This window comes from Fusarium fujikuroi, chromosome FFUJ_chr02, assembly GCF_900079805.1.
Source record: "Fusarium fujikuroi IMI 58289 draft genome, chromosome FFUJ_chr02".
In the NCBI taxonomy this organism is placed as follows: domain Eukaryota; kingdom Fungi; phylum Ascomycota; class Sordariomycetes; order Hypocreales; family Nectriaceae; genus Fusarium; species Fusarium fujikuroi.
Genome location: NC_036623.1, coordinates 1,391,223 through 1,418,638, shown reverse-complemented (window position 1 = coordinate 1,418,638; position 27,416 = coordinate 1,391,223). Strand labels below are relative to the sequence as shown.

General features: G+C 48.8%; 10 protein-coding genes; 5 read left to right on the top strand and 5 right to left on the bottom strand.

Moving 5' to 3' along the window:
* Positions 1–248: 248 nt before the first annotated feature.
* FFUJ_04840 (related to endosomal protein EMP70) lies at positions 249–2,220 on the bottom strand (the record flags this gene model as incomplete). XM_023571825.1 has 2 exons in its annotated part: positions 249–316; positions 366–2,220. 2 exons carry the CDS (start codon positions 2,218–2,220, stop codon positions 249–251), a joined length of 1,923 nt encoding a protein of 640 aa, XP_023426066.1.
* Positions 2,221–2,712: 492 nt separating this feature from the next.
* Positions 2,713–3,801, top strand: FFUJ_04841 (related to LCP5-U3 small nucleolar ribonucleoprotein involved in maturation of 18S rRNA; the record flags this gene model as incomplete). The annotated part of the gene is made up of 1 exon (XM_023571824.1): positions 2,713–3,801. One exon carries the CDS (start codon positions 2,713–2,715, stop codon positions 3,799–3,801), a length of 1,089 nt encoding a protein of 362 aa, XP_023426065.1.
* A 921-nt stretch (positions 3,802–4,722) lies between these two features.
* FFUJ_04842 (uncharacterized protein) lies at positions 4,723–5,725 on the top strand (the record flags this gene model as incomplete). XM_023571823.1 has 2 exons in its annotated part: positions 4,723–5,026; positions 5,076–5,725. 2 exons carry the CDS (start codon positions 4,723–4,725, stop codon positions 5,723–5,725), a joined length of 954 nt encoding a protein of 317 aa, XP_023426064.1.
* A 464-nt stretch (positions 5,726–6,189) lies between these two features.
* Positions 6,190–8,689, bottom strand: FFUJ_04843 (related to topoisomerase II-associated protein; the record flags this gene model as incomplete). XM_023571822.1 has 2 exons in its annotated part: positions 6,190–6,478; positions 6,528–8,689. 2 exons carry the CDS (start codon positions 8,687–8,689, stop codon positions 6,190–6,192), a joined length of 2,451 nt encoding a protein of 816 aa, XP_023426063.1.
* A 4,243-nt stretch (positions 8,690–12,932) lies between these two features.
* On the top strand, positions 12,933–14,512 carry FFUJ_04844 (probable mannosyltransferase involved in N-linked and O-linked glycosylation; the record flags this gene model as incomplete). XM_023571821.1 has 4 exons in its annotated part: positions 12,933–12,983; positions 13,068–14,060; positions 14,109–14,397; positions 14,448–14,512. 4 exons carry the CDS (start codon positions 12,933–12,935, stop codon positions 14,510–14,512), a joined length of 1,398 nt encoding a protein of 465 aa, XP_023426062.1.
* A 355-nt stretch (positions 14,513–14,867) lies between these two features.
* FFUJ_04845 (probable ribosomal protein S12) lies at positions 14,868–15,493 on the bottom strand (the record flags this gene model as incomplete). XM_023571820.1 has 2 exons in its annotated part: positions 14,868–14,942; positions 15,020–15,493. 2 exons carry the CDS (start codon positions 15,491–15,493, stop codon positions 14,868–14,870), a joined length of 549 nt encoding a protein of 182 aa, XP_023426061.1.
* A 743-nt stretch (positions 15,494–16,236) lies between these two features.
* FFUJ_04846 (probable acyl-CoA dehydrogenase short-branched chain precursor) lies at positions 16,237–17,679 on the top strand (the record flags this gene model as incomplete). XM_023571819.1 has 4 exons in its annotated part: positions 16,237–16,349; positions 16,402–17,414; positions 17,472–17,583; positions 17,634–17,679. The coding sequence occupies 4 exons, from the start codon at positions 16,237–16,239 to the stop codon at positions 17,677–17,679; spliced, it is 1,284 nt and encodes a 427-aa protein (XP_023426060.1).
* A 604-nt stretch (positions 17,680–18,283) lies between these two features.
* FFUJ_04847 (putative C-like protein kinase) lies at positions 18,284–21,986 on the bottom strand (the record flags this gene model as incomplete). XM_023571817.1 has 5 exons in its annotated part: positions 18,284–18,345; positions 18,395–18,800; positions 18,854–20,157; positions 20,213–21,517; positions 21,602–21,986. 5 exons carry the CDS (start codon positions 21,984–21,986, stop codon positions 18,284–18,286), a joined length of 3,462 nt encoding a protein of 1,153 aa, XP_023426059.1.
* A 2,281-nt stretch (positions 21,987–24,267) lies between these two features.
* FFUJ_04848 (related to mitochondrion biogenesis protein (She9)) lies at positions 24,268–25,734 on the bottom strand (the record flags this gene model as incomplete). Its single annotated transcript, XM_023571816.1, has 1 exon — positions 24,268–25,734. One exon carries the CDS (start codon positions 25,732–25,734, stop codon positions 24,268–24,270), a length of 1,467 nt encoding a protein of 488 aa, XP_023426058.1.
* A 719-nt stretch (positions 25,735–26,453) lies between these two features.
* Positions 26,454–27,308, top strand: FFUJ_04849 (related to Phosphoserine phosphatase; the record flags this gene model as incomplete). XM_023571815.1 has 3 exons in its annotated part: positions 26,454–26,929; positions 26,980–27,122; positions 27,175–27,308. The coding sequence occupies 3 exons, from the start codon at positions 26,454–26,456 to the stop codon at positions 27,306–27,308; spliced, it is 753 nt and encodes a 250-aa protein (XP_023426057.1).
* Positions 27,309–27,416: the final 108 nt, after the last annotated feature.

Genomic DNA, 27,416 nt, shown 5'->3' with positions numbered 1-27,416 from the left:
TTTGATATCCGTCTAAATGAAAATGAATCTACTCCGTACTCGCAGCGTACTGATGCAACACCACGGATCCTTATCACCATAATCTCGCCGATCTGGCCCTTGTTTGCAGCTTAAAGCACGGCTCATGGTAAACGCGAATTCCAGACGCTGGTCGTACATGTATTTTACAAACACCAAAATTCCGTCTCTTGTTCATTAGTCACTTGTCGTTGATGATCCATTCGTCATAATTGGTGCAAGGTCGTCTCTTAATCAATCTTGATGGACGAGTAGATCTTGCGAACGAACCACCAACTGGCAAAGTAGCCGATGGAGCCTGAAACGGTCAGAATGGTAAATTAAAAAAAGGGGCCAGACGAACTTACCAGTAAGAATGAAAAAGAGGAATGAAATGATGGCACTGTAGCCCATGTAGAGCACAATACCAGCCAGTCCACTCGCCCTGACCTTTGTAACAAGGTACAAAAGACAATTCAAGAAGATATAGCCACCACTCATACCAGCAGCGAGGAAAGATCTCCACTGCCAGTTGTAATTCTCAGCACATAGCAGGAAGTACACCATAAGGATAGTGACAGCAGCGCAGACGACGATCATGAGACCATAGCAGAGGAACAGGAACCCAAACATGTAGTAGATCCTGCTGAACCAGATCGAGTTCATGATGAAGAAGAGCTCGACAAAGATGGCACCGAAGGGGAGAAGACCGACAATGAGCACGCTAGGGACGGGCTTAAGGTAAGTGCTCACAGGAGGAATCTGTCGTGGAATCTGGTTGGTGCGGACAGGGGGCTGGAACTGAGGAGAACGGAATCCAACCCAAGAACCACCGAACGAGAGAGGAATCGAAATAATGAACCAGATAGCAACAATCACAAGCATGGTGGTGAAAGGAACCGCGCCTGAGGACTGCTTGGCCCAAAGGAAAAGGTTCAGGAGGAAGAAGCTGGAGAAGACAATACCGGGGACCAAGGTTGGGGTCAAAGCAATGTTCAGCTTCCAGCTCTCGCCCTGCCATGCCTTGTAAGTTCGAGCAGAGACATAACCACCAACGAAGCCGAGGACAGTGTACATGAGGATCATGATTGTGCCAAGGGATCCACGGTTTGAAGGAGACAAGAATCCAAGGAGAGCAAAGAGAATGGTACAGCCTGTCATGCAGAACAGCTGAACACCATTGCCAGCCAAGACTGAGAGCAGAAGAGGACGCGAAGGGGTTCGGAAGACATCGCCATGGACCAGCTTCCAGCCAGAGTCTTCCTGAACACCATCCTCAACAACTGAGGTACCGCCAAAGTCGTCGAGGTCGATCTGGTCGAGTCTGTTATAACGAGCAATATCCTTCTTGAGAGCGCGGACCAGGATGGACATGACAGTGAGAACAAGAATGACGACAATGATAGCAGTATCAATAAGCCAAAACCAGTGGATCTTGGGGTCAAACACGTGCAAGTACTTGTCCCATCGAGTGGCCCAGGCAGTGTCTGACTTGCGCCAGATCACGCTGTAGCTGAAGGTAACATGCTGCTCGCCTCCGGACAAAACGATGGGCGGGTGGTTGGCGCAATCAGCCTTGCCGCCATACTCCTTTGAACTTGGCTGCACAACCACACCGACGACACGGCGCTGGTTGGGGTCCTTGTTCACTTCATGATACTCGACGGCGATTTCGTAGTGGTTATTGAACAGAATGTTGTCGTCCTTGTCATCCTGGCCGAGCAAGAATCGGGGGTTGTAAAAGGTGGTGCCAGTCAACTGATCTAGAACTTCCTGTCCAGCTGGCAATCCGTCCACAAGCCATTCCAGACTGTATCCCTGTTCGATGCGGCTTTTGACGAATTGAACCGATTTCTCAGTATACTTGACTTCGCAAAGGGGTTTGCAGGTCTCGTTCTTGCCCATGATAAGCTCAAAGGGAGAAGTCATGATACGGTCTCCGAAGAGAATACTACCCAGACTTTCCGATACATATTGAGGGCCGCCTTCAGGTTGGCAGAATTGGAACGCAGGGTGGTAGTAGTCGTATGAGACAACGGCGTGTAGTCGCGGGTCCTGGGAGCGGTCGACAGGCTTGATGCTATTCACGTAAAGCGGAACCTTATCTCCCTCTTTGTAGGTAGTAGGGGCTACACCGGGGAGATAGAAGGCAGAGGCCAGCTGTGGTATAGCTAACAATGAGCTGACGAGCGCCGTACGAGGCGCAAAGTCTCGGAAATGCATATTGGAAAATTAGATCATGCGCAGACCGATAGAGGGTAACAAAGAAGAATTGCGAAAGCCGAGATGTGAAGCTGTCGATCAAAGCTCCAGCTGACGACGACTTGCGCGGCCCGCAATTTCGAGTCGATGAGGAAGGAAAATGGAAATCCTAGTAATCACTGAGAAATTCCCTCAGTTTCTGCCTCTTGTATCGTCCGGTCAATGATATAAAGGATCGTGTGGTGAATCAAGCCAGCGAAACAGCTGCGAGAGTAAATCATCAAACAGGGAGCTTCAAGGCACTTGCTGTAATCTGTCATGGAGATATTAGCTGAGTCAGGAGAATGAGCCACGCACTGAAACAGGGGATTTGTGGCGTTTGTGGCTGTCGAGGCAGGAATGTGGAGACCAGCCAAGAATGCCCCGCTAAAAAGTTGAAGTACTCCAAACTTTTCGACAAGACATGACTTTCCAATTGTCTAGAGATTTCAAGTCTCAGGCAAATAGATCAACATGGCAGCCCCTACAACACTACCGGCGCTACTGACGTCGCTAACCCAGTCTCTGTCATCAGCACTCGAGGTCACACCAAAACTCGCGACTATCGAGCACCAGAAGGATGGCATTTCACTTCTCGATGTGAAGAATGAGCTTCTACTGTCATATCTACAAAACCTCGTTTTCTTGATTCTGCTCAAGTTGCGCAACTCGAAATCAAACTCGGATAAAGCTGAAGATGAATCCGAACTTGACGAATCTGTGAGGGCAAAGCTGGTGGAACTACGACTTTACCTAGAAAGGGGAGCCCGGCCGTTGGAAGAGAAGCTGCGCTTCTCCATTGATCGCTTCCTCCGAACGGCGGACGATGCAGAGCGCGAGAGACAGGCAAAAGAAGTCAAGGCCGCCGCTGGATCAGATTCTGAGGAAGAAGAGGAAGACTCAGAGGAGGAGGCAGATGCCGAGGCTCTGTCTCATAAGCCCGGTAACTTTGGAGCCATGGCTGATGATGTTACCGCTCGCCGTGCGGAGCGTGATGGAGGAGCTGCAGGTGTATACCGCCCGCCCAAGAGAGACCGCGCCACCATGGATGCGCCTCAACGACGCGAGAAGCACGACCGTCGCGCCGGCAAGTCTCATACCATGGAGGAATTCGTTGCTTCAGAGCTATCCAGCGCACCTTTGGCGGAGCCCAGTATTGGTACCACAATTGTCCAGGGCGGTCGCAAGATGAAGACCGACGCCGAGCGAAAGGAGGAGGCAGAGCGCCGAGATTACGAGGAAATGAACTTCACACGTCTCCCCAAGGAGAGCAAGAAAGATCGAGCTCAGAAGGCGAAGCAGGCTGGCCGCAGCAACCGCATGCAGTTTGGTGGCGAGGATTGGCACAACCTGGGAGTGGGTGTCGACCGTATCGATCGTCTTACCAAGCGCAAGCAATCAGGTGGGAACGTTCGTGCTCTTCTGGACAAGAGCCGAAAGCGTGGAATCGACACAACGGATGGACCTCGAGGAAGCGGTATGGGAGGTGGTATTGGAGAGAGATTCAACAAGAGAGTCAAGGTATTGGAGGGTGGACGTCGCGACCGTGGAAAGGGTCGATAGACGGTTTGATGTTAATAGATATGTTTTCTGGCTTCTGGGGTGCCCAGAAACGAAACGATCTACGGATATCGTTTCATGGCCATATGCCTGCTGGATGCAATGGAGTTCAAAATTTGGGCTGCGTGTGGAGAAATTATCGAAGCAAATAGGCTGCTTTACTGGAAAACCATCACAAATGCAGTAAATACATCTTCCACCTAGGATCAAGTTCTATTAAAATAAGTCAGCTCCTTATTACAATTGGGACATGACTGAATGCTCTCATCTCTGGGTTGGACTCTCGAATTGTTGTCACTGATAAGATAACGGTCTAAACTTTGGCGGGGGACGAACATGGAAATTTCTCTACAACCGCCCCTCCCAGCGTTGACTTCCCTTGGACTTGCAACCTTGAAGCCGACTTACTTCACATCTAAACCCTGTCGCAAAAACGCCCAAGCTTAAGATACTGGTACAAATCCCGTATATAAACTTGGGATCGACATACGAGCCAACGGTCTTCTAGAAACAGCTGCGCATTGTGGTTGTCGCAAAGCGAACTTGGAGCGACGTAGAGTCATTCAAACCGAAAAGCGAATAATAAGGGCTAGCCAGCTTCTTGACTAGCAATTTCTGGACAGAAGCTCTGTTTTCTTACAAAAAATCTCATAACATGTCCACAACGTCGAATACACCGGCCCCCACGGCCTCAATGGACACTGATGAGATGGACGTCGACTCGAGCGTCAAGCCCTCCACAACCAACAATCCCACCACGATAGATGACGACGACGACGACGACCCGTCACCGCAACATACAACGTCTTTATCAACCCATCTCTACCTTTGGGCCGCCGCCTTCTTGTTCTCCAACATCCAAACCGAACCGATGACTCTTCACGACCTCCACCAACCGAATTGCGCGTGAAGGCTCAAGCTGGCATGGTTGAGGTCGATGTACCCCTCGACAACACAGTCGCCTATGACCGTGAGAAGGGCCAAAAGTGGGGAAAGACATTGCATGCTTCTATGGCTACAAAGAATGGCGGCAGTCATGGCTTGGCTGGTGGTTTTGGCTTTGGTACGGTCCAGGCTCGAGGCGGCAGGAAAAAGGCCGAGGATGAACAGGAGAACATGGATTGGGCAGAGGCTGTTAGGCAGGATAAAGTGCTCCGGACACAAACCCTTGGTGGGCAGTATCCTGAGTATAAGGAGGTTCAGCATATGGTTGGTGTCTTTCAAGGCAGTAAGTCGCATTGGCTCTTGAGTCCATATATCTTCTAACCCATTGCCAGAGGACTTACATCTCACACCTGTATCATCACTTGTTCATCTACGCCCACAACTTCACCACATTGACGCAACCGTCCAACAAGCACGACAAGACGCAGCTACCAAGGAGTCCGCTCCCAGCACAGCAGCCGGCACTGCTCGCGCAATTCACATGACTGTCAAGGCTACTGGCGATGGCGATACCGTTACCACCGAAACTATGGCTGACCGTCTACGAGCCGTGCAGACAGAGCACTGGCGAACTATGCACTACACAGATGAGAATGAGGAGGCTGCCTGGGAGGTTTATAACGAAAGCCTCTTCCTGCGCCCTGCTCAAGAGGAGGCCGCGGAAGAAGCAGAGAAAGCCGATGGGGCGGAGGAAAATGAGCCACCCCTTGAGGAGTCTGTGCCAAAGTTCGCCCGTCGATGGGATGACGATGAGCTTCTTGAGGCCGTCAGCGGTATTAAGAAACCACAACCCGCCCCAGAACCTGTTAAGGAAGATCCCAAGCCAATTGTTCCCGCCAAACAGCCAGAGCAACCTACGCCAGGGGCTGACGAGGCACGAAAGCCCAAGCTTCGACCACGCGGTGGAGCGGCGGGAACCGTTCCTCGACGGGGAGGTAGACCTCGAGCTACAGCTTCAAAGACGGCCAACGTTGATGGATGAAGAGTGGACTTTTGGTGCTAGAAGTAAACACAGGGGACTAAATAGGTTGCATGGGACGGCGCAAAGGATCTATTAACTTTATATAAAGAATTCAAAAGTCACAGTATAGAAAAGGTCTGCCAAACACGCGTAAAATTTGCAAATACGATATAACCTATTTCCTCAATGGACAAGAGTCCTCCCAAACTCTCTCCACGAGTTAGTGATGATCATCCGACTGTAATGCCGGCATACATGAAAGCGCTAAGCAATCGCCATATCAAGGGTTAGTAATTTTGTACACCTAGTATGCCTATACGCTGAACCGCTCCCAATAATATTTTCGCCAGCATGTAAACCCTGTTTGTTGTGTTGTGTTGCATCCTGCGTGTCCCGGTCGTCTTGAGCGCTCTTATATGCCAGCCCAAGAAAAAAGCCCAAGAATCACCGACAATAGCCTGTATGCATGCTCATAAAACATATGTTTACTGGAGAAGCTCGACATCCAAACCAATGGATCGCATGAACAAGTTGACACTGTTCAGCCGCTCTGCTCCCATAGTGGGAGGAAGAGTCTTTGAAACAGTGACAGTGTCGAGCACACGGTCCTTGACAGCAAGGACCAGACGAGTTTGTTGATCGTGAGTGGCGCTGACGCCCATAGCTGCAAGAAGCTGCCATACATAGACGTCCTCTCCAGTGTTGACGCTACCAGGGAAAATGTAAGGCAGCGAAGGTTCGAGTCTACTGAACAAGATCTCAAATGTTCGATCCCTGATACTTGTTAGTCAAAGCAGTGATTCACGGTCCAGGATTTACATACCAGTTATCCCACTGCTCAGGAGTGCCGGCGCCTGTCTGTTTGAGAAGCACGGCACGACTGAGAATAAGTGTCAACATGGACACACCAATTCTTGATCTAGCAATGAGATCAACGTTGAGCTTGGTGGCAATCAGATTCAAAACTCCATCAACAATATCCAGGCCAGTGTCGTTGAAATATTGCATCAGCGATGGCATGACAGTAGAGATGAAGAGTTCAATCTTCTCTCGCATTCGTGCGTTGATTGTTGTCACCTCGCCGGGTGTGATGGCAGCGCCCTGAACGACATCCAATTGATCGAGATGATAGATAATCATAGTCAAGATAGTAGTTCGTTGTTCAAAAGAGAGATGAGGGAAAAGACGAGGAATGGCCTTCTCACCCTTGGCACAAGACAAGAAAGCGATGAATGGATGGGGGACAACAACTCCAATCTGTTCGTGGACCTTAAGCTCTTGCCAGAGCCTGGCATTGTAGGTCTCTAGAATGGTGGCCCACTCCTTGTGCTTGTTCTCGAGCTCCTCATCGGGGCCGGTCATAGGTGGTGGGATAAGTCGAACATGGTCCTCGATTTGCATCAGGGTCTGATAAACCTTCTCGACGTTTCGAAGGATGGTCTTTCGATCAAGGCTAGATCCCTTCTTGCCATTGTTGGGGCGCTGATGCTCACTCTCGGTCCGCTTGATGCTGAGGAGGGGTTTAGGGGTCTTCGCGTTGCTGAAGGAGATCTTTCCTAGACTACCTGCGATGACCAGCTGAGGGTTCTTGGGTTTGTTCTTGGCAGCTTCGACAGCACGCTGTACCTGCTGCTCCATTCGTTGGAAGTGGTTCTCAGCAGGGCGTCCATGACGGCGCATGCCACCCTGACGACTACCAGTCTGGTAAAGATATGTCTGGGCAAAATTGCTCAGAGGCTGACTGGGGTTTTGTCGCTGACCGGCTCGAATATGGCTGTAAACCTGGTAGTAGAAGTCCTCGGCAATCGAGGCATCAGATCCTTCAACGGGGTTGCCAGTAGCGGAAACAAGCTGCTGGAGCTGGATACGGGTGATGAAGTTCTTGTCCTGGGGAGTCATCAAACCGTTGTCCTTCGACAGAAGCCAGATCTTGTGGTTTCGCTTAGCCCTCTTGGTCTCTTGATCCAGGTAGGCGGCCTTCTCTTCCTCGGACATCTGCTGCATTTGGGGATGAGCTTGTAACTGCGCGGCATTAGGGATGGCACCGTGGGACTGCTTCGAGTGGTGTCCATGCTGAGGTGGAACATGCGCATCTGGGCCGGCGCGGTTAGGATTCTGCAGGATCTGGGTCGGGTTGGCATGGAGCTGCTGCTGATGCTGAACGGGAGTCGCCTGAAGACCCGGAGCTGGCGGCGTGGGCTTCGACTGAGTGCTTTGGGGTCTCTGCAGAATAGTCACCGGATGGCCGTGACCATGGGCCTGAGGAGGCTGTTGCTGATGAGCAGTAAATCCGGGAGGCGGCTGCTGATAGGAAAGATCTGCGGCATGTGGCTGAGGGGTCTGCTGCTTGGGCTGCGATCGCATGGCGGCCTCGACCTCTTCCAAGCTCATGACTTTGCGACTGGGCGCATGCTGGGCAGGCTGCGCTGCAGGAGCAGGAGCAGGAGCAGGCGATGCTTGCTGGGCTGGCTTAGACGGCCCAATGCCCCAGATGCTTCGGTCAACATGGAGATCAGGGAGCGCTTCGGGCTCACGGTACTTCTCGTAACCAGATCGCACAGGCTGTTGGTAAGACTGTTGCTGGTAAGGCTGGTTAGAGTAGTAAGACTGGTAGTCGGCCGAGGTATACTGGTTGACGGAAGAATGAGCCTGAGCAGAAGCAGCGGGTTTAGCCGCAGGCCCCTGGCGATTGTAGCGAAGATGCTCCTCATCAATGGCATCCGCAACCTTGGCAGTCTGGCCAAAGAAATCGAAATCCTTGCCAGCACTGCGAGAGACTGTCGGGCCACTGTCACCGAAAGTGTCGTCATTGAATGCGTCTCCAGTCTCTTCGAGTTGGTCTCCAAGACCGTCATAAGTCTCCTCGAAGTCTAGGGCATCATCATCGCCATCCCTGCCTGATAAACCAGCGAATGGATCGTGAGATTGGGAGAAGCCAGGCGCAGCCGTGTTATGGCGCGTGGTATCGAAACCGAAGAAGGACATTTTGAAAGAATTTGGGCAAGTGGACGTCGATTGTACTATGAAAGAAATTAGTACAAACGCCAGTCAACTGTAGTCGCTTTGAGCTCCGTGCCCCGCTCGAGGTATCCTCAAGGAAACGCCCCATAACCTCCCTGGATCAGATATCAAGCTTCTTTTCCCAACTATTCGGGTCGCTAATAGAGTGTTCGTGACGACTGAGATGGCGGGGTTTTCTATAGTTCATCTTGCTCTGCGTCCTGAGTCCTTTTCTTGCAGGGTCCTGTCGTGGTCGAAGTTGCTTGACTCTGTTTCACTGGACATCATGTGGCGCATATCACTACCAGCATGGAAGAGAAGACGATTTTCTGATGTTTCAGCCACCTGTGACGGCTGCGCTGGAGGAAGCTTGTGCAACCCAGAAATTCGTCCTTAGGTTCAAGGACGTCGAAGGGTTTCCCGTCCGGACATATATATCCAGCAATGACCAGGCCGGGGGAAGCGAGCAGGGTAGGAAAGAAACAGCTGAAGTAAATCCACTCACCACTAAGAGAATGAGATATGTTCAGGATCGTTCAGCGCGCACAAATCTATCATGATGTCTTCCAGTAAAATAGGTTCAAGATGTTTGTATCGTGGCCAAGCATGCGAATATAGCGCTATGTTGGCTGTGGAAGGGTTGTTAGAAGTTTCGAAAACTCTATCAATGAGCTTTTTAAGCTGAAAGGGTGGACAGCCGCTTGGGAGAGAGCGGGCTGCGATGTTGATGTGCGGCGAAGCTCTGATGCCGACGATGATGCGACGAAGTGCCAACGTTGTTCTCCAAGCCCGCTTCCCCCACATGCGACTGGATGAAGGGTGGATGAGTTCACGTGTTGAGTCACGTGACTTTATTGTTGAGCTTCTTCGAATGAGTACAATTGGGACCAAAAGATGGTAAGGCTTGTACAAGTTTAGACTAGGATGAATAAAATCATTACATACAAAAAGAATCACATAGATAAAAGGATGAAGATATCATCTTGACATTGCAAGAATAAGGTTCTTCACGGTGTCATGTTCTCAGCCCTTTGTCATGAGGTATCCATGTAAATCACTTCAATGACGCTTTTAATTGAATTGATTTGTATCGTTGTGTGAAACTCGGGCCCAAAAAGGGATTCTACTCTGTAGATATCATAGGTTGAGAGTGGTTCAACAGTCGACCTTTGAAGAGCTCTTGATAATAAAGTCACAGATCTTAAGTGAAACATTAATGGGAATAAACAGCCAGTCAATCAGACATACGGAACGGACATGAGCTTGAGCCTGAATAAGCTTATCGATCCATGATATCAGCCGAGAGACTCAATTCAAGATTGAGGAGGTCAACTAACAGACAACAAAAACGGAACGAACGGCTTCAGAGACCAACAATAAACAATTGGCTACCTCGTACAGTGGAGAGAGGACGAGAAATCGGGGACTACTATGGAGGTTCGTCTTAAAAGTCTTTGCCGGCAAGTAGGGATCAGCAACCACCCTTATAAACTTAAATAGGGTATCTCTACTAATTTTATTAGCTATCTTCTATAAGTGATTTCTATATTATTCTTTTTCTCTTAACCTTATAAAAAAGATACTATATATAAAAATAGATATTATAACTTAGGCTTTAGTAATAATATTAAAAGTACCTTATAGAGAAGTAAAAACTATACCTTAAATCTACCTTTTAATTAATATTCCTAAATATATAATTAATAAGATATATTTTTATGCAATTAAGAGAGGCTTTAAGCCTAATAAATATCCCCTTAAGCTTATTAATATTTAGCTTAAAGATAAAGCTTAATTTAGGCAGCCTTTAAAGTAAACTAAAGAAAATTAAGGCCTAATTATTATTAAGGTTAATATAGATTAATTTAGCAGGAAAAAAATACTTATTAATATCTTTAATAAGCTTAATAGTTAAGGCATTAAGATTTTAGCTATAATTATTACTAAAATCCTTAAATTAATAAGATATAAGAAAATAAAGCTAATAAAAAAGCCTAAATTAACTATAGTAATAAAGAAAGAGTGCCTAAAATAATATATTATTTATAAAGATTAAACCCTTAAAGATTAAAAAGCTATAATTTAATTAAATAAGACTTTTATAATACTTTTTTATTACTGTAATAGCTATTATATTTAAAGGTAGCCTAAAGAGTGATTTCTCTATAGCTATATTTATAAGAGATAGAAAGGCTTTAGTAAGTTTATATTTTAGGCCTGCTTTTTATATAATAAAAAGGGTTTCTATTATTACTAGTTTTTAAAGACTTTAAAAAAGAAAAAGGCTATTAAAAAAGCAATATAGGCAATAAATAAAGAGCTTAAGCTAGTTATAAAAGAGAAATAGAAGCTTAAGAATAAAATAAAAAGGCTAGGGCTTTATAACCTACCTAATAAAAAGTCTATATAGTTTTAAAATAAGGCTAATAGTAAGCTAATAAAAGAGAGAAAAGGCAGTATTAATTAATAGTAATACTATATAAAGATCTTAATTTTAAGATTACTTTTTTTTATAAAGAAATATAAAAAGAAAAGACTAAATACCTTTATATAAGAAGATTAAGCTTCTGCTTATAAATACTATATATAGCAGCTTCTATATAACGCTAAAGAAGTTTAAAGACTTCTTTAATATTTAAATTTACTAGATTTAAATACTATTAAGCCTGCCTGGCTATAAATAAAGAGAATAATAATAAAAAAAGGTGCCTTAAAGAATAAAAAGAAAGCTATTTATAAGTAAGAGGCTATATAAAATAACTTTCTATAGAAGTAGATTTAGGTATAGATAGAGAGAATTCCTATATATATTTAAAAAATTATAGCTTTAAAAGGTAGGAATAAGTATAAAGAAGGTAGGGGTAAATAGGTATAAAATTCAAGATTTATAGGTACCTAGTCTTTTGCCCCACTTAGTGTAATTTTAGCGCCGGCAAAGACTTTTGAGACGAACCTCCGTACAGGCTGGTTGCAGCGTTCCTTTGACGCAAGGTTCCTGGGCTGTATGTAAGCTGCCAACCTAAAACAAGCCCAGGAAACGTAAAAAGGGGCACCTCCATCTCATTCAGCAATACGAGAAAAACCGGTGATGCATTCGACGTGTAGTAACACTTTTCCCAATTCAGGCCTCGATTTGCTGCAGAGAAACCTTCTCGATTGTGAGGCTTGAGTTACTGCAGATCCCCCATTCCTAAACATTCTGTAAGAGGCGCATGGCGCAACCTAAACGAGCTGTTATATCTGGATCAAAGCGATGCGATGACAATGGAGATTTCCAAGGTCGGGGCATCCCTGTAAACACATCAGTCCCCTGCTGCAAGTCGTCGTAATCTTGACAACGAACAGAAATCCACCTTTCTTTGAACGGACTTGTGGGAGAGGATAAGCTGAAAAAAGTTTGCTACCTGTGGGACTGGATCCAATGTCATTAGACTCACTCCAAAAGCGTCTGGACTCGGCAATAGTTTGACACAGAAGCCATTAATCGAAGCTGAGATGCGCTAACAGACGGGATACCCCCCCTGAACGCCAGGGGATCCCAGGTACATATCATTCCACGAATACTTCGTTCTAGTGCTGCCAAGTGCTGGAAATCAGGTATTTTCCCTCCAAGCCCCTGCCGAAGATACCTCGAGTCACCCTCTTCTTATCAGGACAAGCTGTGCCTCTAGGTCTAGTCGCTGTGTGTACCTGACTTTGCCTAGAATTGACGATCAAGGCCTGGGCTTGTTCCCCCAGAACACGTTGTTATCTCATTCCAGTGCTCTCCAGCAACTTGTTGCGTGCCACTGATTTCAACTGTGTCTTTTGTATTAGAATAAGTAGATACTTTCCTGCACATGCCCAATTCGCAAATATTAATCCTTCATCGTAAACCTTCTCTTTTTCTCTCCTTAATAACTTGTTCTGTCTGGTTCACGATATTGACCTTGTTCTTCGCTTCGTGAAGAACTAACGAGGAAGACCATCTTTTTTTAGTGCAGAAAGATCACCGACCGTTCCTTTTACTGGAGCCCCTCAGTCCCCCGGCTCCCTAGGTACTAACGTAACTGCCTTAGTAGGCGGGCTACTAGGTGCTCTACTAGGTGTCTTTTTTCCCCGTGCGCGCTGCCACCGAAACATCGACTTTGGATCATCCATCTTTCTTCTTTGTTTTCTGTTCAAACCTCCCACTTCATTTAAACTCTTCTTGTATTGACGATTTTATATCGTCGATTATTCTTCCGCCATGGCTGCCGGTCATACGCGCTACGTGCGCTATATTGCGCTCGCGCTTTTCGTACGTCGCCTTATTCATTCATGTCCCATGGGTTTCGATGCTCATGATGGCTTACGTTGCCACCTGCTAACCCGACCCCTTTAGACGCTCACTATGTTTTACTTCTTCTCCAATTCCAAGATCGATACCATCCCCGTTCCTGGCAGTGTCGGTAACTTCCCAGGCGGTCCTGGAAGCCCCAGCAACCAGCAGCAAGCTCCTGGCACCATCCCTAAATCCCCTGATGCCGGTAACAACGTCAACTTCCCCGGTCAGCAGGCACCTGTCGCTGAGGAGGGAGACACTGCCCTCACCAAGGACGACGCTCCCGCTCAGAAGCCCGCTGGCGATGCCCCCGCTGTTCCTGCTCCTCAGACTCCCAAGGAGGGCCCTGCTTCGGGCGAGCTTGCTGAGGCTCCTCTGGCCATGTCCCCCAACGACCCTGGCTGGAGCAACCTCCAGGGTACTGCTCCCGGTCCCCGTATGAACGCTACATTTGTCACTCTTGCTCGAAACCAGGACGTCTGGGAGATTGCCGAGTCCATTCGACAGGTCGAGGATCGTTTCAACCGCCGATACAACTACGACTGGGTCTTCCTCAACGACAAGCCCTTCGATGAGCAATTCAAGAAGGTCACCACCTCTCTCTGCTCTGGTAAGACTCACTATGGTCTGATTCCCGAGGAGCACTGGTCTTTCCCTGAGTGGATTGACCAGGAGAAGGCCCGCAAGGTCCGTGAGGATATGCACGAGCGAAAGATTATCTATGGTGATTCCATCAGCTACCGTCACATGTGCCGATTCGAGTCTGGTTTCTTCTTCCGACAGGAACTCATGATGAACTACGAGTACTACTGGCGTGTTGAGCCCTCCGTCAAGCTCTTCTGCGACATCCACTACGACCCTTTCCGTGTCATGCATGAGAACAACAAGAAGTACAGTTTCGTTCTCTCTCTTTACGAGTACATCGACACCATTCCTACCCTCTGGGCTAGCACCAAGAAGTTCATGCAGAATCACCCCGAGCATATCTCTTCCGACAACTCTATGCGCTTCCTCAGTGATGACGGTGGTGAGAACTACAACAAGTGCCATTTCGTAAGTTAAGCTCTAGTTATCACCCGTTTCATAGCTAATTGGGTTTAGTGGTCCAACTTTGAGGTTGGTAGCTTGTCCTGGCTCCGCAGCAAGCCTTATCTCGATTTCTTCGAGTCTCTTGACAAGGACGGTGGTTTCTTCTACGAGCGATGGGGTGATGCTCCTGTCCACTCTATTGCAGCTGGTCTTCTCCTTAAGAAGGAGCAGATTCACTTCTTCGAGGATATCGCCTACTACCACGTTCCTTTCACTCACTGCCCCACCGACGAGCAGCGACGTCTGGATCTCCGTTGCCACTGCAACCCTGATAACAACTTTGACTGGAAGGGTTACTCTTGTAAGTTTTGTTGAAGGCTATTTCAGAATCATACGCTAACCAAGCAACAGGCACTTCTCGATTCTTCGAGCTCAACGGCATGGAGAAGCCCAAGGGTTACGAGAAGCAGCAGTAGACAAAATATATTTAACATGGGGTTGTATAGGGTTGTATCATACAGGTCGTAATGCTCGGTAGATTGTCTGCATGATTTCTGGGCTGCACACAATGGGCCGGCATTGGGTGATGTTCTTGCGGGAACCAATAACAGGCGTCTGGGTTTGAAGCACTTTGGACAACTTTTGATCATGTTAGACTGCATGAATCAAGGATGTTCTGGGATCGTTTGAATGCTTTCTTGAATGCTCGAAATAGTGTACAATATCATTACATGGCCGCAGCCAGGTCTATTGGTTTTGACACATGTCTTGTATCATCGCTTTGCCATCTTTTAACCCAATTCGTCCATTTGATTTCCGTATGCAAATTGTTTAACCAACTGTGGCCTTCTTTGGCTTCTTAGTGCCGTACTTGCTTCGACTTGTTGTTCGGCTCGCAACACCACCCTGGAGTAGTCAGTATCTCACGTTTGATGTAGATGTGGCCAGAACTTCAGTTTGAGGCCAATAGGCAATAAACATACCAGATCCAGAGCTCCTCGAACAAGATGGTATCTCACACCAGGACAATCCTGTGCACGTCCACCTCGCACTAACACAACACTATGCTGCTGAATATTGTGTCCCTCGCCAGGAATATACGCCGTGACAACAGCGCCAGTGGAAAGCTTCACACGAGCGGTTTTTCGCTCACCAGAGTTGGGCTTCTTGGGTCGAACAACACCAACGCGGAGACAGACACCCTTGAGAGCGGGACAGTTTGTGTTGGACAGAGCAGGAGAGACAGCGTGACGTGCGCGCTTGCCCTTTCGGATACCGCGAAGGACTTGGTTCAATGTCGCTGGACGAGCTGTTGTGGGAGCGAATGCGTGGGGTGCTGAGGTCGTGAATGTTCGGAGGCTTGGTCGGATCAGCCGACTTGGTGGTGTTGAGAGGGCTGTGGTAATGGGACGGCGTGTCGCCGGGGAAAAGAACTGGCGGAGGATGGAGCCGACCATTCTGGGCGAGTCTTCGACGGTGGGATTGAGTTAATTGTCGTGTGAAGCGGTCGAATTGATCCTGTATTCGGCCTCTCGCTATCCCAATCCCACGCTCATCCAGCCGATATCAAAATCTCAGCCTCTCGAAGCTGTGTCACGTGCTACAAAGACTCGGATGTTTCGTTTCTCCGGATACAGCAGTAGATCACATGCCATAGCCCATCATGCCCCACCTAAATCTTTGACGTCAGCGGTTAATCGCCGGTGCATCTTTGCCCACCCCGCAATCCTCCACATCTCCATCCCGCATTGGCTAACAGATTTCCCCAAATCGATCCAAGTCAAACAAAGTCAAGTCAAGTTCCATTACCGCTGTACAACCGAAGACATCCTCGACCTCGGTGGTTATCCTCGGCTGGTCTAGGCCGAGCAGCGAGATTCTTCAACCGCTTCAGCCGTATAAAGGGAAGGGCGTGTAACGACTGGGGGCAATGGGTGATTTGTATATACCGAGGCTAAAAATAATTGACATCTTGACCTTCTCGTTCTCTTATCGCCTTCATCTTCTTGTTTCATACCATACAAAGAGCTTGTCTTGTTGGTTGTCGCTTTTGGCTTGTGATCGTCAGACATCTAACATACCCGCCTCACGCCTCGATCTAACCTAGCCACTTCAGCTCCCCTACATCTCTTTCTCTTTCTTTTCTCTAACATAGTCACCACTCTTCCTCACTCCTCTTTTCAACACCGCGAATCTCACGATGTCTTCGTCATTTACTCGAGTGGTGCGCCCTGCTCTACAAGGTGGTCGAGGTCTCACACAGCGCATTGCCACACGAGCCACCGCTCCCCGAACGTTGACGAGAATAAACCTGTGAGGGCAATTTTGAGAATGACCAGAAGCAATCGCTAACTCTGCGCTTAAGCAACACTGCTCGTCCTCTATCTACAACATCCATCCGCCGCAATGAGCAAATCGACATCTCCGAGATCCCTCCTACACCCATCACTCACCTCTCCGAGATCGAGGCTGCCATGGCCGACACCGTCTCCAAGTTCTCTACAGATGTGATTCTTCCTCGTGCGCGTGACATGGACGAGGCTGAGGAGATGGACCCCGCTGTTGTTGAGCAGCTGTTCGAGCAGGGTCTCATGGGTATTGAGATCCCCGAGGAGTACGGAGGTGCCGGCATGAACTTCACTTCCGCCATTATCGCCATTGAGGAGCTTGCCCGTGCAGACCCCTCCGTTTCCGTCCTGGTTGATGTGCACAACACCCTCTGCAACACAGCTATCATCAAGTACGCCTCCACTGCTATTAAGAAGAAGTGGCTCCCTCGCCTTGCGACCAACACCGTTGCGTCTTTCTGTCTCTCTGAGCCTGTCTCTGGTTCCGACGCTTTTGCCATGGCCACAAGAGCTACTGAGACCGCCGACGGTTTCAAGATCTCAGGTAGCAAGATGTGGATTACAAACTCCAAGGAAGCCGAATTCTTCATTGTCTTTGCCAACCTCGACCCCAGCAAGGGCTACAAGGGAATCACTGCCTTCATCGTCGAGAAGGGCACCAAGGGTTTCTCTATTGCTAAGAAGGAGAAGAAGCTCGGCATTCGCGCCTCAAGCACATGCGTCATTAACTTCGACGACGTTGTGATCCCCAAGGAGAACCTCCTCGGTGAGCGTGGCCACGGTTACAAGTACGCCATTGCCCTTCTCAACGAGGGCCGAATTGGTATCGCTGCCCAGATGACCGGCCTGGCTCTCGGTGCTTTTGAGAACGCTGCTCGCTACGTCTGGAACGACCGCAAGCAGTTCGGCTCTCTTGTTGGTGAGTTCCAGGGCATGCAGCACCAGCTCGCCCAGGCCTACACCGAAATCACTGCCGCTCGCGCTCTCGTCTACACTGCTGCTCGCAAGAAGGAGGCTGGCGAGGACTTTGTCAAGGATGCTGCCATGGCCAAGCTCTACGCTTCTCAAGTCGCTGGTCGTGTCAGTGGTTCCGCCATCGAGTGGATGGGTGGCATGGGCTTTGTCCGCGAGGGTCTTGCTGAGAAGTACTTCCGTGACAGCAAGATCGGTGCCATTTATGAGGGTACCAGCAACATCCAGTAAGTTCCAGTCTAATAATTACATCGAAGCAAACACTAACATGCTATAGACTTAACACTATTGCCAAGCTCCTGCAGAAGGAGTACACATCGTAGAACGATAGAGAAAATCTAGAAAGAGGTCGAGGTATAAATGGAATAAACAAAACATAGGTCAAAAAAATATCTAAAACATGTCAATGCTCCCTCGCACCTACAAACGCAACTGTGACAATGTGAAAACGAATCATGAAGCAGTATATAATAGCCCTTATCAAAGAGCACATCCTCGAATACCACCGTGCAGTGAAACATATAATAAAAGCCATCACCTGCAACTCATTTTTGATGGTCTCCTCTCTCGTTTCTATTAGCTCACGTGCATTCAAATGCTGCTGTATACGATACTCATCTACCGCTGGAGTCGCTTGCTTCACCATCTCAATAGGGCAAGGTACTAATCGTGCCCATGTACGTTTTACTCGCCCAACTACCAATATCCTGAAAGCCAACCGCTATAAGCGACACAGCGAATGTGGAAAGAATGCGCCTGGATAAGACGCCCATCCTGTGTTCACTGTGCCGACATCACCTGCCCGCGGTGTCCGACCATCTATTCACTATCGCCCCTGGGTATCCGATAGACAAGACAACAACTCCACCGCGGCTCCATCGTCTCGATAAAACATTGCAAAATCGTCAATCTTGTTAGTCCAGTCGCTTAATCAAAATCAGCTGTGTAGGAGAAGCCTCGGAATTCTTCTTGCATGGCTTGTGATAAAACTTGTGATTGTTAGCGAAAGATCAAGAACCTGGAAGATGCAGAACTTACCAGACTGGACTGGGGTCAACACGGGAGTAACGCTGGTGAACTCCGAGTCAAAGTTACTGGTATCAGTAGCACTCTTAATTTGAGGCATGAAAGGAGGCTGCACTCTCTTGTGGTAGATGTCATCCCAGTTGATGTTGCGGAAGAATGGCTGGCTCATTATCTCCTGGGCATCAGTAGGGCCGCTTCCAAGTCGCTGGTCAGGCTCACGAGTGAGCAGCTTCTGGAGAATAGAGACTGAGTCCCGAGGCATGTGAATAGGATAAAGTGGTTCATCCGCGAGAATGGCATCGTAAATTTCATCCTCATCTTCTCCACGGAAAGGTGATTGTTGGAGAAGCATCTGGTAGATCAGGACACCAAATGCCCACCAGTCGACAGCACGACCGTACTTCTTATCGAGAAGAATCTGGAAAAAAGTCAGCACAGAGAACAAAAAGGGATTAGATCTTCTGGGCATACTTCGGGAGCCATAAACTCGGGAGTACCACAGAAAGTACTAGTTGTTGAACCATACCACATATCCTCCTTGCACAGGCCATAATCACCAATCTTGACATGACCGTCGAGTGACAGCAGAATGTTGTCAAGCTTCAGATCACGGTAGATGACACCGTTCTCATGGAAGTACTTGAGGGCCAAGCACACCTCTGCGGCGTAGAATTGGGCACGCTTGGTGCCGAATTGACCTCGCTGAATGTGCAACATCAGATCACCACCGCTAACATACTCCATTACGAAGTACACACGGGTCTCGGTCTGGAAGCATGCGTGCAGGTTGGTGAGGAATGGGTGCCTACCTCGGTTGGCAACCAGGAACACACGCTTCTCAGAGCGGATGCTCTCTACTTCATCATTTTCGATGATGAACTCTTTCTTGAGCACCTTGATAGCATAGAGCTTGCGAGATCGCTTTGTTTCAGCAAGCATGACCTTGCCGAAGTTACCCTTACCCAGCACAGCCAGGAAGTTGAAATGGTCAAGTCCGATTCGTTGACCAGTACCTGGGTCTGTAGCCAAAGGTAGTGGTGCCTTATTTCCACCAGATGCAGACTGCTGCTTAGGAGACATTGCTTCCGGTGACTGGGGTTGGTGTGCTGGTACTGATGGTTGCTGGTAACCAGCTTGTTGCTGCTGAGGCTGGTGTTGTGGCACCGGAGGCAGCGGTTGCTGGGGAGGAGGCTGTTGTGCAGCTGGCTGCTGTTGCACTGGTCGCTGAGCCTGAGCAGGCGGTTGTCCTCCATAGCTAGGGTTGACGTTGGCGTAGTCAGCCGGGTTGTACTTGCGCTGCTGACCCGCGCCGTATTGGCCCCCTTGAGCGTAGGGATCCTCTTGTTGCTGGTCATACCCTCCACTGTAACGTCCATAATCAGATTGTTGTCTCTGGGCCCCTCCAGGTCCTCCAGACATGGCCGCAGAGGCTGCCGCTGCCGCCGTTGAGCTGGATGAAGTTCGGTCGGGATGGCCAGGTCGTGGTGTTGTCTGGTTCGAGTACATAACCTTAGCAGCTTCAGTTGCCTCAGGTGAGGCAGGTCCTGGCTGATAGGGAGGTGCGGACGAGCTGGAATAGGATGGTGCCGGGGAGTGAGTACTGGTAGGGCTCGATTTTCCTTGCCGGAGAGTCTTTTCTGTTAGTGAAGAGACCTTTGCCTGTCTCTGTTTCTGTGATCTTATCCCATCCAATATCTGATTGGCAACAGCCATAGACATGCCACAGAAGTCAGGAACAAGGTGAACACACTGGGCGTGTGCAGTAAGATTGCATTCTACAGATAGAGGATTAGTTTCACAACGCAGCAAACAAAGTCAAAGAAAATATACCTGAGCACTTTCTGCAGTTCTTCTTGCCAAAAGGCAGAATGTAACCACAGTGACAGCACCAGTTTGCTGTCATGTTGGAATAAGGATTGAATCTGTGCGGAATACGATGGTTGATCTTCTCCTCGTCAGGATCGGTCTCAGCGTTACTCTTGCTGATACACTTCGTAACCACACTGGAATAACACTTTGTATGACAAGTGTACTTGCAATCCTCACACTGCATGCCTGCAGAGTACTTGAGGAAATCTCCGCAAAGCGCACAACGCATGATGTTGTAGAACTGGTGCTGTACGAACTTGTGTCCGTACATCTCGTGAACCTCTTCCTTGCGTTGACGTACAGCTCCCTTTCGGCCAAGACCGAGGTCGACGGGGCGGCTGTTCGCGTTAGTCTTGTTGAATGCCAACTGGAGTTGAATCTGTCCAGTAGGCTCCAGGTTAAACCATTCTTCAATTGGACCAGTTTGCACTTGAGGCTGGGGACCAGCAGTCCCGAATGGACCGGTCTCTGTTCCTTGCGCGCCGCCACCTGCTGGGGAGCCTGGTCCAAAAGAGCCTGAAGACGGGCTCATGGGAAACTGTGAAGGGGCGCCACCGGTGCTGCCCATTCTATCGGCCGAAACCCATCCAGAACTGTTCATCTCAGCCTCGATCCTCTTACGACGCATTTCCTCGACAATATCAGAAATTCTGACCCAGAGCATAGCAATGGGCATGGCATGCTCAGCAGGTTTGTCGTAAACCGTCAGCTCGATTTCGTTGGCCTTGTCAACTTCGATGGTATGGTATTCGGCTTCCCAGCGATCGTTCCTGGTCGCCTTTGTACGAGCCATCACGGTATCCTCAACCTTGACGGCAATAAAGGTCTCAGGTCCTCGTGTAAACCTTCCAGTTGCTAGGTGGTCTACATCCTTTATAGCTAGCATACGAATCGATAGTTGTCCGCTTAGGGGCTTCCTTAGATTAGGGGCGTTGATTGAATCGTCTGCTGCTTTGTCAATATGTCGTCGAAGTAGGAAATGCTGCAGTGCCAACTCACCATCTTGGGCGTCGGCAACATCCGCATCGATGTGTAGTTCTTCATATCTCTTGAGTGCCTGCTTCAACAGTATAATCTTCTGCTTGCTTTCGACTTTTCGGGCAGCCGCGTCAGCCTTACTTTTGCGGTCTCCCTCCATACCGTAAAGCTGAACCATCTTTTCGATACCCTTCAGATATTGTTCTTCGACGTTTAGCTTGAATTGAATCTGCGACAACATGAGCTGGATGCGGGGTCCCAGATGCGGTGTATCATATTTGATCAAATCTGTTTTCGTTCACGTTAGCACAGTACAGAAAACACGGAAAGTCTCAGACAAGTTTCTATGGAGATGGCATAGCAACGACGCACCTAACTTGGTGAAATTTTGACGTGGCTTCGGAAGAGCCGTGCCACCAGGAGGACCTGGAGCATAAGGATGGCGGGGAGGCATGAGATCAGAACCTCTATCTTCTCGGGAATCCTTGGGAGGTGGTGCAGGAGGACCGCCGGCCTCGTCAGAAGGTCCTCCAAGGGACATGTCGCCAACACCGGCGTTCACACGTCGCATCTGGATGTCGCGCAGCTTCTCTTCAAAGAACTGCAGATTGCGACGACCATCTCGCATTTGTGAGTCGAGACGAGATCTGACGGCTTCATTGTTGGTCTGTGCTCTCATGGAATTGGCAGCGTTGATGAGAGCCTTCTCGCGCTCGATCTTCTTGTGGATGCTATGGATCGCATCATCGTCATTCATGGTGAAAGTGGCTGCACGATACGTTCGCGCTGGACGACAAGAGGTTGGAGGAGGAGGGGATGGCTGAAAATACAGCCGATATCAATTGGGTGAGGACAACGCCTCAATAATGAGCGGGCGAGGGTGGGCAAGCGGGTGGTAAAATAGACAACGAGACAGTTGACGTCTTGTGTGTCGTTATCGTTAATGAATGTCGTTATACTAAGGTATGAGAGCCAAACCAGGTGCGGGCGGGTAGAAGCACGGGGCGAGGGAAGCCAGAAGGTCCCGGGTGCGTATGCGTAATTAATTATGCGTGAGTCCGCGACGATGGTTTATGGCTGGCGGAGGTTTTCGCCGTCAAGCTTCGCTCCAGGTGGATGAGGCCGAAGCTGGCGGGTGGGGGAGAGGGGAGGGGAGGTTGAGGGAATGAGGGTTTGGGTTTATTAAGCCCAGCCGTTGCCAAAAGCAGATGATGGTGGTACCTTATCTTGGCCAGGTGCTCTGTACCTACTAAGGTAGTTAGGTGTTGAGTGGCAGGCAGGTGGCAGGGCAGTTAGGTAGAGGTGGTAGGTTGGAAGGTCAAAGGTGAGAAACGTCGTCAGTGATCCAATAAGTTCCTAAGGTACCCAGAGCTGGTTGGTACCTCAGGGAATCTCATCGACACTCGGTGGAGGAGGGGGTAAAATTGGCGGGGTTTTTATCGGGCGTTTTCCAAGGATTCAATGCGCGAGCAGAGCACAGCAGAGCACAGCGCAGTAACACTGAGCTAGCTCTGGTGACTTTGGCGGTAAGCTAAAAGACCAAAGAAAACGTTAGATTCAAGAAATATAGGTAGGTCCTTTTTAGGAGACACAAAGAGGTGACCAGCGCAAAAAAAAGAATTTGGAGAAACACGAAAAAAAAGAGAGGGTCGAAAGACAAAGCACAGCCCAATACCTTTCCCTAGTGCTGGGTAATGAATGCCCAAGGCAAGGCCTCAGGGATACACCTCTAGGTGTAGGCACAGGCAGAGACCAAGACCACCTTAAGAAGCTAAGACCACCGCCGCTCTCTTCTTGGTGGGGAGATCCAGGGTTTGGCTGGCGGGGAGCTTCCAATTTGCAACGGCGTAGGAGTAGCTCTCCGTCCGGTTAATAAGTTGAGTTGAGTTTATGGTGGGTGACGACGTGCACTGTTTGTAGCAGAATCATTCATCAGATCCTTGTTTGTTCAGTCCTTCGGGGAAAGATACGATATGATCTGCTTGGGTAGTTTATCCTTTTGTCAAGAGGTAACCTCGGTAGGACTAGAGTGATGATATGATAACGTGGACAAAGAGGCTGAGCTGCGATGAGACAACCATACCCGAGAGTCTCTACAGTTACTTGAAAGGAATGTCTGTTTGGCACTTTTGTATATCATACTCATAAGCATGTGTCCTACTCGAATTGCGTTTCAGGACCCATCACCGGGTAGTTTCGCATGAATAGGGAAACTTGGTTTAATGCTTGTGAAACCATTCTCTGAAACGGCAAACTCGTGAGCCTTTCTTATCACAAAAAGTAATACCACAAAGTTCCAATCCCGTCAACAGCAATCAGGGGATAACAAACTCTAATATGTGCATTTCCTTATTCCCACCGTGTAGCTAAGTTAGGTACAGTTACACTGGAAACGCATCTGCGTCTGGTGTAAGTCACCTTTCATAGTCCTACAAGTCCTAGGGCCCCACCATCAAAGATCAAAACACCTCCGATTAAAACCGCATGTCGGAAAGCGGTCAATATCTGTAACGTGAGGACCCTTAACAATTAGTTGCCGTTAATCTCAATGACTGGCAAATCATATTCCTCATGTGCACTTCCGTCATCCAAGCTCAAATTAATGGTCAGGGTCACCCTTGAGGGTGGAATGACAAGGGGTCTAGGGGCCGTTAAAGGCTGAAGTGTCATGATGAACTTGCTCTGGGCGGACGAACTTCATTTTGTGACGATATATCAACAACTCAACAAACATTCTCTGATTTTACGCATATGAATATCAAATATGACATGTTGGAAATATTAACTTCATTAAGCTCCGAAGGTTTATCAGTCCCACTCCATCTTCTTCGGCATTGCCTTTCTGGCTACCAGCCCTACCGGTCATGCAAAACACCAACATCCGATTGGCTCGCCAACAGCGTGAAGCATCGTGAATCAACATCACCCGAGAAACTCTATGTATAACGAGAAATGGTTAAATGCTCTTTCTCGACGAGAATGTACAGTTTTATTATAGTAGTATACAATGATAGGCTTTATATCTATTTTACATCTTGTCATGATCTTCGAACCAAAAGCAGCGCAATACTTCCTGTAAACACAGCTCCTGCTAATGCGCCCTCCAGCACCAATAATGAAACGTCTCGCATGCGAAGATCTATCCGTCGCTCGCTGTAGATATCTTGTGATTTGGCCTTCCACCATTCTGGGTCCATAAGAGCTTCTTGCCATGTCCTCATGGGTAGAGGCTCTGAAAGAGGCGCTTCAGCCACTGGTTCAAATGTGGCAATGGGTTCCTGGCTGGATTTTGTTTCCTCCACCATGAGGCTCTCACCCGGCAACACATTCTCTGACGCCACGGCTTCAGCAATTGCCTCGGCCTCGGCCTCTGAGGTTCCTTCAGCCGTCGATAAGGTCTTTTGGTTCTCGATGGCCAGCTTGACCTGCTCAAGCTCACCACGAACCTCCTCGAGAACAGCCTTCTCCTCAGCTACAACACCCCTGACCAGTCTCCTTCTCTTCCAGGGCTCTGCCACGAATTGTAGGATAACGAACAAGAGGAAGTTCATGCCCATCAGGCCCCAGGTACCCCAAGTACTCGCTCGTCGGATACGGTCGCTCCAAATCTGTTCTTCGTGGTAACGTTTTAGGATTCCGGCATTTAGCTGCTGGCTAAGGCGTTGCTCTTCCATCTCAGCCTCGGTTAGAGCCTCCTGGGACGATGCGACCTTGCCCTCCAAGGTATGGTCCGCTCGGTATAACTCGGTAAAGCGCTCAAGATCGATAGGAGACCAGCTATCCTTCCGCGCCAATAGTGTTGTGACCTCACGTTGTGTTGTCGCACGACTGGCGTTCGATGTCTTGTATTCCTGGCGAGCCTCGCGGACCCGCTCATGGGCTGCTGCAAGGTCTGCTTCTAGCTTGGCATTTTGATGCTTGATGGTCTCGATGTCTGTGTATCCGGTAATGTCGTTGAGAGTTTGTGAAGCATTCATTGCTCGGGATTGCAGTCTATCCATAGCACCGCTGAACCTCTCCTTCAATTCGTTCATGTGGTTCAGGGTCAGGTGTCGCAGGTTTTGAAGACCTGATGGTGCTTGCGATTGAGGGGATTCTTCGCTAGGCTTTGTATCTGTCTCGGCCTTGGGTGGTTCGGGTTTTGTGTCCTTAGGGGTAGCACTTTCGGTAGTCGCATTGGTAGATTTGACATCTTGCAACTTGGGTATATCGGCAGGCGGTTGCAGCTCTTTGAAAACGTTTGGCCGAGGTTTGAGTATAGATTCAAGCTCATCCTCAACATCTTTATTCGTCCTCGAACTCTTCTCGGAATCTCTCGGTGGTCGCTCCGTCGAATAGAGTCTTGCTCGGAGACCAATGGCCTGAAAATTGCATCGCACACATATTGTTGAGCTCTGCACTATCGAGGTCCCCCAGCAAGACCTCCCGGGCCTCGCGGATCGATCAAGCCCAAATCGCGCATGGTTCCAGACAAGCCGAACCGCAGGACGAGCAAACGGCTGCATTGCGACCAAAGGAAGCGTGTATCGCAGCGGCGACGTCGAGGGTGGACGGTTGGACTTGTAGCTCGGCAACAATTGTTGAGATGATGGGATGAACGCATGGGCCGAGCCGATAAAGCTACAGCCGGCTCCGTAGCCGGGATATTTTCTGCCGCCGGAGCAAGGCCGAATCGAGTCACCGCCCTGCTCACCTTGGCCGGGGTCCTTTACCGGGAGCGCTATTGAGTGCGACTCAGGGTCCTTGGGGGCTGTATTCCAGCGCAACTACAGTGAGAAGAGGGTGTGGAGGGGCAATATTCATGTCCTGCAGTTCCTGAGAGTCATGACAATGACGACAGTCGAACCTTGGCCAAGGCGGAAGAACTGATAACGAAATATGCGGTGTTTTCTGTTATGTACAGTACGTGATTTATATTGCTACTCATTTTACTAGTAAGGATCCTTCAGCATCAACCTCCAATCAGCTCAGCCAGTTTGTAGCAGGCGTTTCTAATTTCCTGTCGATCATTATTGTCGCGATTATTTGTTTGTCTTTCATGAAAACTTGTGCCCCTCCCCCGCCATTTTCTTGCTCGGTCATATCTTCTCTCAGCATCGTCACCCTTAGACTACAGTTCTAGAGATACCCAATTCGCTCACTTTTTTCATTAAACTGGACTAGACTTCAGAAGGCATCTCACTCAGTCACAAAAAAACGCAATAGTACACTACAGGCCGTCATCATGGCTTCCTCCGATACCCCAGCTCTCAAGAACGATCCCAAGTTCATCTTCTTTACCGACTTTGATGGGACAGTCACCACCGCCGATTCTAATGACTATATGACCGATAACCTTGGCTTTGGTGTTGAGCGCCGTCGCCAGCTTAACAAGGATGTTCTTTATGGAAACATGCATTTCCGCGACAGCTTCGTTGAGATGCTTGACAGCGTCAAGACCCCTTTTGATGAGTGCATCCAGATTCTCCTTAAGAACATTAAGCTCGACCCTGGCTTTAAGGAGTTCTACGACTGGGCTCAAGAGAACAATGTCCCTATTGTCATTCTCAGTGGCGGCATGACCCCTGTCATTCGGGCCCTACTGGACACTCTTCTGGGTCCTGGTTGGGATATTCAGATTGTCAGCAACGATGTAAAGGCACGAGAGGGTAAGACTCTTAAGGATGAGGGAGGCTGGCAAATTGAGTTCCATGATGACAGGTAAATTCGAGCCATTCGTTGATATGGTGAGAAAATGCTGACTTTTCTAGTATTCATGGTCATGACAAGTCTATCGAGATCCGAAAGTACTCTTCGCTTCCTAACCGACCTACCATGTTCTATGCTGGTGACGGTGTCTCTGATCTCTCAGCCGCTAAGGAGACCGATCTGCTATTTGCCAAGGCCGACAAGGGTGAGTCAGATATCAATCCCCAGTACTGTTCGTAATTAATGACACCCTATAGACCTTGTTACCTGGTGTGAGAACGAGAACGTTCCCTTTGTCACATTCCGTGACTGGTCTAGCATAACTCAGACTGTCAAGGACATTGCGGCTGGTACCGTCTCTGTCAAGGATGCTGCCCGTGGCCGTATCTAATCTGGTATGCATTAATGACATGAAAAGGGGAAATAGGAGATGGCATCCATGGCTGCTTAAAACATAAAGGATAGACTAGGTGCGAGCCCGGAGATCACATAGATTCAT